Raw genomic sequence first — 10,102 nt, 5'->3', positions numbered from 1 at the left:
GCGGGATGGCTATGGGCCAACGCTGGATTATCGCAGACCGGCTTCGGGCCGATGGGTGTGACGACACCAGGTTTCTGATCATGTGTGTGTATTGTGACGGGGCTGCGTATAAATGGCTGCCATATATGTGCATGAATGCACTGTGTAAATTAGTACTGGATTTGCATTTAATTGCGTGTATGTTGCATCATGATAACACTCAAATGCCACACACCGATATAACATGTATTCTTCCTTACTAAAAGGTGTCTCACTCCAACTGTACGTACATTTTTACATGTCCTTCGAGTAACCGGAACTAGAGTCCTGGTGTAGGGAGTGTAGTGGCTGGTGTACTACGTTAGCGCTTGGGTAAGTGCTAGGACTATAGTTTTGTTAGGTTGTTATTTTGGTTTGTATTTAGGCACCCGTTGTATGTTTTTATAGAGCTATGTTTGGCTCATGCATAGACTTTGGTATGGTACTGCATATGTTGATATAGAAATACTTTTTTCTGTTGCGTACATGATTATGATTGGATGTGTTTAGGGTGCCTGGGAACCCCACGGGGTCGGACCCTCATCCTTTGTTCTATATCTATGGATGATTTGTATGATACAGGGACAGGTTAGGTTACATTATCACCTTCGGGTCCCATTTTGGGGTTCGGGGCGTGACAGCTTGGTATCAGAGCTAACCAGGTTACTAGATCTTGTAGACTTGGTTAGGCTTAGTTATGAGTACATACCAGAGTATAGGATGTGGATGTGGGTAGAGTTGGTTGAGGGTTGTTCAGTTGCTAGACCGGGATTTGTTGACGGTATTTCATGTTGTTCCTGGGATGACGATTCCAGTAAAAGCAGGGCAGATCATTGATGACTTTCGTGTCGGTGTGATAGGACAGACTTAGACCTGACAGGGAGTAGTTAACACGATTAGTGTAGATTATTGTGTTAACTGTATGTGTTGTAGGGATACTGATAGATTCCTATTGTGTTGCAGCATGGAGCCCAAAGATAATAACCTAGGAAGCGGCTTCGAGGAGACTGCAAGTGATGAGTCTCCTTCTGTGTCTCGAGATTTGACGAGGCAGGTATTATGGGAGATTGGGCAGAGTGTGAGGAGACTCAAGCGCTCTCCTACTACTTTGGGGTGTACCATTGAGAGGTTCACACGCATGCATCCTCCGACGTTCTCTGCAGGACCTGACCCGACGATGGCAGAGGATTGGGTGGAGAAGACTCAGAGGATCTTGGAGGTCCTGCACTGCATGAATAGGCAGTGAGTTCTTTATGCCACCTTCCAGTTGTCTGGGGAGGCGGGTCAATGGTGGACTGCGGTGAATTTGCTGGAGAAGCAGAGGGGTGGTCCTGAGGTGATGACGTGGAGCCGTTTCAAGGAGGTGTTCTTTCACAGACACTTCTCGGCTTCAGTACGTGATGCGAAGGCAGATGAGTTTTCTGCATTGGTACAGGGGAGTTTGACGATGCAGGGGTATGCGGCTCGGTACATAGAGTTGTCCCGCTTTGCACCATGTATGATCTCGAGTGAGTATGAGAAGACTCAGAGGTTCGAGAAGGGTTTGAGGAAAGATATCCGCAGACTGGTGGGTATGCTTCAGATTCGCGAGTTCTCGGTGTTGGTGGATAAGGCCACGGTGATCAAGACTGGTATTCGAGAGGATGAGGCGGATCAGGAATCGAGGAAGAGGACAGTACCTTCTGGTTCTCGGATAGGATCTCGTCAGGGCTTGTGGAAGAAGAGGAGCAAGGGCTTGGGTTACCGCTAGAATACTGAGTGCTAGGATTCTCAAGGAAGCCAGACTGGTGGTCGTTGTATCAGTTGTCACAGGCGGCACGAGGGTAAGTGCCGATCATTTGGGGGTAGTCGCTACAACTGTGGCCAGACAGGCCACAAGTCTTGTGGTTGTCGAGCACCGAGGTGAGACATGCCTGCAGTTAGTGGGGACCGAGGGAGCAATCAGATATCTCGGGGGAACCGCTCAGACGAATACAGCTTCGGTCAGAGTATACTCCCTTACTCTAGCGGACGCTGAGCATGCAGGTAACGTGGTGACATGTACCTTTTTATTGCTTTCAAATAAAGCTTCTATTTTGTTTGATTCGGGTGCAACCCATTCCTTTGTGTCTGTGAATTTTGTGGGAAGGTGTGGGGTTGAGACCTGAGATATGCATGAGGTGTTATCTGTTACTATGTCATCTGGGAGTGTATCTTTCTGTAGGAAGATGTTGGTAGACTGCCCAGTGAAAATTCAGGAGAAGCTGCTACTGGTGAATCTTGTGGTATACGACATGTCATGGTTCGATATCATTCTAGGGATGGATTGGTTGTTCTCCAGTTATGATGTGATCAACTGTCGTAGGAAGGTGGTAGTTTTCAAAACTCCTAGGGAGAAGGAGTACAAATTCGTGGGATCGTGTATGCGTTTAGGGCCACAGATTCTGTCAGCACTACAGGCAAGGAGGCTACTCTTAGACGGATGTCAGGGGTACCTAGATTGTATAAAGGAACAGCTGTGGGATGAGTTGAGACTCAAGGACATTCGGGTAGTCAGCGAGTTCCCGGATGTGTTTCCGGATGATTAACCTGGTTTACCTCCGGATTGTGAGGTGGAGTTTGCGATAGAGTTGCTACTCGGTAAGGCATCGATCTCTAAAGCTCCATACCAGATGGCTCCAATAGAACTTCAAGAGTTAAAGGAGCAGTTACAGGAATTACTAAACAGGGGATTCATTCAACCTAGTGTTTCACCCTAGGGAGCTCCAGTACTGTTTGTGAGGAAGAATGACGGGTCGATGCGGATGCGCATTGATTACCATGTGAAGAATCGCTATCCTTTACCTTGTATAGATGATCTCTTTGACCAGTTGTAGGGGACGCGGGTCTTTTCGAAGATTGACTTGCGGTTAGGATATCATCAGGTGAGGGTTAGAGTGGAGGATGTAGCGAAGACTGCTTTTAGAACCAGATATGGCCACTACGAGTTCTTAGTCATGCCATTTGGGTTGACGAATGCTCATATGGTATTCATGGATCTGATGAATAGGGTTTTCCATAGGTACCTGGATCGGTTCGTGGTGGTGTTCATTGACGACATTCTGGTATACTCGAGGAGTACGGAAGAGCACGTGGAACATTTGAGGTTAGTGTTACAGTTTCTGCAGGAGAAGAAATTGTATGCTAAATTGAAGAAGTGTGAATTTTGGTTGAGTCAGATTGCGTTCTTAGGCCATGTAGTTATTGGGGATGGTATATCAGTTGATCCTAGCAAGATTAAAGCTGTGGTCAACTAGGTAAGGCTGAAGAATGTACAGGAGGTTTGGAGTTTTCTAGGACTGGCGGGTTACTATCGTCAGTTCGTAAAGGGTTTCTCTAAATTGTCTGGACCTCTAACACGATTGACCAGGAAAGGAGTGCAGTTTGACTGGACTAGTGATTGCGAGCAGTGCTTTCAGGAGTTGAAGCACCGACTGGTTACTGTTCCGGTGTTGACCATTCCTTCGGGGCATGGTGGGTTTGTGATTTATAGCGACGCGTCTTTGAAAGGCTTGGGATGTGTGCTTATGTAGCAAGGTAAAGTAGTAGCATATGCTTCTTGGCAACTGAAGGAATATGAGAAGAACTACCCTACGCATAATCTGGAATTGGCTGCTGTAGTTTATGCACTGAAGATCTGGCGACATTATCTATACGGGGTGCAGTGTGAGATCTTCACGGACTATAAGAGCCTCAGGTATTTCTTCACACAGAAGGAGTTGAACATGAGGCAGAGGTGATAACTAGAGTTGATTAAGGACTACAATTGCACGATCAGTTATCACCCGGGGAAGGCTGACATGGTAACTGATGTGTTGAGTCGAAAGTCAGAGCCTACGGCTGTATCTGCAGTTGTAACTCAGTGTCACATTAGACAGGATTTGGAAAGCTCAGGTATAGAGTTGGTGGTTGGTGATCATCAGGCTTATCTTGCTGGTTTGGAGGTCCAATCGACTTTGTTTGAGAGCATAAAAGCCGCGCAGGCTAGTGATGCAAAGTTGGCAGAGGTTAGGGAAAAGGTACAGCAGAGACTGGCTACGGAGTTTAACATCTCTGAGGGAGGTGTACTGAGGTTTGGTACCAGATTGTGTGTTCCGAAAGATGATGAGATCAGAAGGATGATTCTGGAGGAAGCACATCCTTCTATGTTTATGGTACATCCTGGTAGTACGAAGATGTATCGGGACTTGCGCGAGACCTTCTGGTGGTCTGGTATGAAGAGGCAAATTGCTCAGTTCGTGGAGCAGTGTCTGACATGTTAGCAAGTGAAAGCTGAACATCAGAGGTCGACAGGGCCGTTGCAGCCTTTGCCTATTTCGGTGTGGAAATGGGAGCATATTTCCATGGATTTTGTAATCGGATTGCCGCCAACGCTTCACGGGCAGAATGTTATTTGGGTGATCGTGGATAAATTGACGAAATTTGCGCATTTCATGCCAATGAAAGTTAGCTATCCTTTGAGTAGACTAGCAGAGTTATATGTGCATGAGATTGTGAGAATGCACGGAGTACCGGTGTCCATAGTATTGGATCGAGATTTGAGGTTTACTTCTTGATTCTGGGTGAGCTTGCAGGAAGCACTGGGGACGAAGCTTACTTTCAGTATAGCTTTCCACCCCCAGACTGATGGACAGTCGGAGAGGACAATTCAGATATTGAAAGATATGTTGCGAGCTTGTGTGTTAGACTTTGGTGGTAGCTGGATACAGTTTATGCCACTTGTAGAGTTCGCTTATAACAACAGCTTCCAATCTAGTATCAAGATGGCACCGTTCGAGGCTTTGTATGGTCGGAGGTGTCGATCTCCTTTGTGTTGGGATGAGGTCGGTGAACGTCAGGTGTTAGGACCTGAACTTGTGTAGTAGGCATCTGAGAAGGTGGGTTTGATCTGGGAGAGGATTAGATTAGCTCAAAGTTGGCAAAAGAGTTATGCAGATATTCACCACCGTGATTTAGAGTTCGAAGTGGGGGGTAAGGTATTTCTGCGAATTGCTCCGATGAAAGGGGTGATGAGATTCGGCAAGAAGGGCAGGTACTTGAGCTAGTGGGTCTGGTAGCCTATAGAGTTGCATTACCTCCAGTACTTTCGAGGGTCCACGATGTGTTTCACGTATCCATGTTGAGGAGGTACATGTTGGATCCTTCACATGTTATTTGTTATGATGAGTTGGAAATTGGGGATACTTTAGCGTATGAGGAGATACCTGTTTAGGTTCTGGACCGTAAAGTTCAGAAGCTTCGTACCAAAGAGATACTGTTAGTGAAGGTATTGTGGCGAAACCACGAGGTTGAGGAAGCTTCTTGGGAACTGGAAACGAAAATACGTCGAAAGTATCCACAGTTGTTTTGGGCGCTTGTACATGATCCTATTGTGGGTTGGGATAGGTGGTTAGTCGTCGGGAGTGTGTGTGTATTGTGAACTCCTGAGACCATTGTATACGTAACCAATGTATTCCTCCACCATAAGTGAGGGTATGTATGTTTATGTGTATGATGGGACTATGCTGTGGTGATCGCCAATTCGCATGTGTATATGTATGAGGGGACTACGCCGAGGTGATCGCCAATTCGCTCTTGAGTTGTGTCTATGTGTTCGATTGTATGTATGAATCTGTGAATGAGAGATGACAAATTTTGAGGACGAAATTTTTATAAGGAGGGGAGATTGTAAGAACCCAAACCGTGATAACTGGGTTTAAATATTAAGAGAAGGTCAAAATTGGAATTTACTAGGCTTCGTCGACGAAGCTAGATTTCGTCGACAAAGTGTGTGGTTTTCTCGTCGACGAAATTCAGAGCCTTGTCGACGAGAAAAAGCCGAGAGGTCTGGAAATCGGGAAATATCAGGATTCGTTGACGAGGCCATCCATTCGTCGACGAATTCAGTGAAAGATTCGTCGACGAAGGTTCCATTTCGTCGACGAAATTGGGTCGGGTCAAAGGGCTATAAAAGGAAATTTCTATTGCTCAATCATTAAGTTACTTCAAAATCTCTCTCTCTTTCTCTCTCTAAACTCTCTCCTTCTCTCTAGATTTCTTCGCTGATCGTTGACAGAATCGAGAAACAGAAATTACCAAGAGGATCGTGGAAGGATTCTCTGCCACTTCTACGGATCGGAATCTCATTTTAGAGGTTTTCGGGTTTTGGCGAAAAATCGAGGTAAGGCTCGATTTTCATTTCTGATCTGGTAGTTTTGTAGAGGATGGTCTTGAGAGTATATTCTGTACTGTGATTTGTACGTTTTCTGAACTCGGTTCGCTGTTTAAGAGCCTTGGAGTTCGGGTTTTGTTATACAGGGTTAAGGTAAGGGAAATTTGTGTTATATTGGTTATTTTTGAAATTGGACTAGGTGGAACTGTGGTCCACGGTCCTGTGTGTGTTTTGGCTACTCATTTGGGGGGGATCTAACGGGAAAAACTATGGGTTTTTCATTATTACAGTTTTGGGAAAAAGGGGGCGACGGGCTGAATCCTGGGTTTTGTTGAAAACCGAGTATATGTGTGATTTATATTGTGATATTGGGATAGCCATGCCTTGACTTTGTTTAAACTGTATTTTTTTGGAAGACCATGATTTAGATTACCAAATGAGTGTGGTTTGTTTGGTTATATGAGCATGTATATGTGTGTGATGTACTGAATTGCTTATGGGACCGCGATTCCAAAGTGAATCCAGGTACTGAGAGTGACCGGCTCTAAATCCGAGGGCATATGTTTATCACATGCCACATAGGCAAAAGGTGACTGGCTCTATATTCAAGGGCGTGAGCCTATTCCGATATATCAGGCCAAAGGGTGTGGATCCACCAGTTAGCGCTGGTACGATGCCATGGGAGTCGAGGACTAGCCATGTGCCGGTGGCGCCGTGCTTCGCGGGATGGCTACGGGCCAATGCTGGATTGTCGCGGACCGACTTCGGGCCGATGGGTGTGATGACACCAGGTTTCTAATCATGTGTGTGTATTGTGACGGGCTGCGTATAAATGGTTGTTGTATATGTGCGTGAATGCACTGTGTAAATTAGAACTGAATTTGCATTTAACTGCGTGTATGCTGCATCATGATAACACTCAAATGTCACACACTAATATAACATGTGTTCTTCCTTACTGAGAGGTGTCTCACCCCTGCTGTACGTACATTTTTATAGGTCCTTCGAGTAACCGGAACTAGCGTCCTGGTGTAGGGAGCATAATGGCCGGTGTACTGCGTTAGCGCTTGGGTAAGTGCTAGGACTGTAGTTTTGTTGGGTTGCCATTTTGGGTTGTATTTGGGCACCCGTTGTACATTTTGATAGAGCTGTGTTTGGCTCATGTATAGACTCTGGTATGGTACTGCATATGTTGATATAGAAATACTTTTTCCGCTGCGTACATGATTGTGATTGGATGTGTTTAGGGTTCCTGGGAACCCCACGGGGTCGGACCCTCATCCTTTGTTCTGTATTTGTGGATGATTTGTATGATACAGGGACATGTTAGGTTACATTATCACCTCCGGGTCCCATTTCGGGGTTCGGGGCGTGACGGGCCGACCATGCTCAGTCAAACATAGGTGTGTAAGTACAATGGGCCAATTCCACCTGTGCCAGACTACCAGGGGAACTACGACACTCCCATAAAGCCACATCGATTGCCATCTCCCACACTCTACATAAGATGTGTGGTAGCACTAACATATTCATAATCATGAACATATAGTTATGGTACTGTGCTTCATAAAACTAAACTAAGCTATCCATGTTCTAATAACATATAATACATTCCATATTAAAACATAGTTGTTTTGTATTTCAGAGTAATATTGGACATAATATATTCTATGATTTCTTACATATCATACATAATCACTACACCAACGCCGGCATAATTCATAACGTAAAAATCACGACATTTACACCGGCATAATTCATAACGTAAAAACCATAGCATTTATGCCGATATAATTCATAATGTAATAAACATACATTCTTGCACTATTTAACATAATCTTAAAAACATAGTTCCTGTACTATTTTTAGGGTTTTCTTGAAAACTGTTATAACATGCTTATCTTAGAAAAACTCATAAGTTTTCAATATAACATAATTTTCATGAAAATATTATACTCATGCCATACAAACGTAAGTAGTCTCATAAACTCATAATTTGTTCTCAAATCATATTTTCTTATAAAATGTGTTAAAATCATTTCCCTGTTCAACAGGAGTATTCCCAAACATAATTCTATAACATAGATATTTTCCTAAAAATAAATGATGTTTAATTCATAATAATTTCATGAAAAATACTAACTTAATTTATCCCCTTACCTGACTTACTGTGAATCCCACAATTATTCCAAACCTACACCCGTGTGTTTCCCAGCTCAACACCCTGAAATTGCATTTTTTTTCCCAACAACACTTCAGTATTATACTATCTAAAGCATTTTCCTTAGTCTAGAAACACCAAATACCTCATCAAATTCAAAATAACCAACTTACCCAGATTTTGGGATGGTGCCCAAGTTGGCCTAACCAACAAACTACTCTAGTAGATTTGAAAAGAATCTTCCCAAGAGTATCGTGGCAGCTTCCGATCGTTGTACTGGTGAAGGACGAAGCCAGAAACTTAGAGAGAAGGAGGGGAAGATGTTTTAGAGAGAGAGAGAAAAAAAAAACCTTGCAAGAAATTCCTTCGCTAAAACCCGAGTTTGACATATTTATAAAACACAGATTCGTCGACGAGACACGTCACCTCTCAACGAGTCCATGAAGGGAGTTTGTCGATGAACACTTACTCCTCGTTGACAAGTTTTAGGCCCTGAAATCAATCCTCTCAGTAATGTCTCATCGACGAGACACGCGTCCACGTCAACAAGCACTATACACTTGTCGACGAGACCCTACTGAAACCCCTTTTGGAAAAATCTTTTTCTCTCCTTTCTTTTATTATTTAATTACTATAATTCTTCGGGTATCTACATGGGATAAGTCTACTCAACCTGAAACTCTCAATATCCTGTCATCTGCCTTTAGCCTCCTCTATACTGATCTCCACTTCATGGGCCCCGATTGGAACCTGCCTGAAAACCCGGAGGCATGGGCTTCTTCCTCTGGCTCAATACTCCCACATCTGTATTTTCGCTCTCCTCTGCTACTATGGCTCTGTCAACTAATTCAATGAAGTTCTATATTTTAAAACTTTCACCTGCTTATATATATCTCGCCTCAGACCTCTTTCAAACTTCTTGGCCTTTTTAGCTTCATCTAAAACTATGTATGGAGCAAATCGTGACAGCTTTATAAACTTTGTCGCATACTGCTGGACTGTCAACGACCCCTGAGTCAAACTCAGAAACTCCTGCACTTTAACCTCTCTGATAGTGGAGGGAAAATATCTGTCAAAGAATATTTCTCTGAACCTGCTCCAGGTCATAGGCTCTAGTATGGGCCTCTGCTCCTCCAATAATTTCATGGCCATCCACCATATCTCGGCCTCTCCTATCAACTTATACATGGCATAGAGGACCCTTTGCTCATCGGTGCAATGAAGCACCGTCAGTACTTTCTCTATCTCTTGCATCCAGTTCTTAGCAACTGCAGGATCAACTGCTCTTGAAAACGCTTGAGCGTTCATCTTAGTAAACTTCTCTATCGTGCACCCTAGTGCTGCAAATGGACCATCTTGCTCCCTGGAGCTCCGTGTAATCTCAGTCATGACCTACTGAGCTACGCTGCGTAAAACGGCTTCTGAGTCTTCACCGCCCATGCCAGAGGGCCCTGCTCCATCATCACCACTAGCGTGAGCACTACTACCTCCAGGGTTCATCTTACGATAACACTAAATTATTCTGTGAATCTGAGCCTCATAATACTATTCTAACTAAAATACCCCATACCTCCTATTACTAATTTAAGGTCTAGTCCTATCATATAGAAATAGAAATCAACGATAGTCTACTATGGTTTTCCTGAAATCGTCACTCCAGGAAAAACACATAAACTACCCCGAAATTCCTACTTCCAGACTGCAGAATAGAACCCTAAATTTTCACTCTACTCTCCCAACATTAACTCATTGAT

At 44.1% G+C, this 10,102-nt stretch overlaps 1 protein-coding gene across 1 annotated transcript; it reads right to left on the bottom strand.

The window, feature by feature from the left end:
• Positions 1–9,078: 9,078 nt before the first annotated feature.
• Positions 9,079–9,737, bottom strand: LOC131160871 (uncharacterized). Its single transcript, XM_058116749.1, has 2 exons — positions 9,254–9,737; positions 9,079–9,191 (listed from the first exon to the last, which is right to left on the bottom strand). The coding sequence occupies exons 1-2, from the start codon at positions 9,735–9,737 to the stop codon at positions 9,079–9,081; spliced, it is 597 nt and encodes a 198-aa protein (XP_057972732.1).
• Positions 9,738–10,102: the final 365 nt, after the last annotated feature.

This window comes from Malania oleifera, chromosome 7 (genome assembly GCF_029873635.1).
Source record: "Malania oleifera isolate guangnan ecotype guangnan chromosome 7, ASM2987363v1, whole genome shotgun sequence".
Classification (NCBI taxonomy): Eukaryota; Viridiplantae; Streptophyta; class Magnoliopsida; order Santalales; family Ximeniaceae; genus Malania; species Malania oleifera.
This window is presented reverse-complemented; position numbering and strand designations above follow the sequence as displayed.

What these genes read in the sequence shown, in the direction of transcription:
- LOC131160871 (XM_058116749.1), bottom strand. Translation starts at nt 9,737, where the DNA reads ATGACTGAGATTACACGGAGCTCCAGGGAGCAAGATGGTCCATTTGCA. An exon ending in GGCCAAGAAGTTTGAAAGAG is followed by an intron (nt 9,192 to 9,253) that starts GTCTGAGGCGAG and finishes TCATTGAATTAG; the next exon opens with TTGACAGAGCCATAGTAGCA.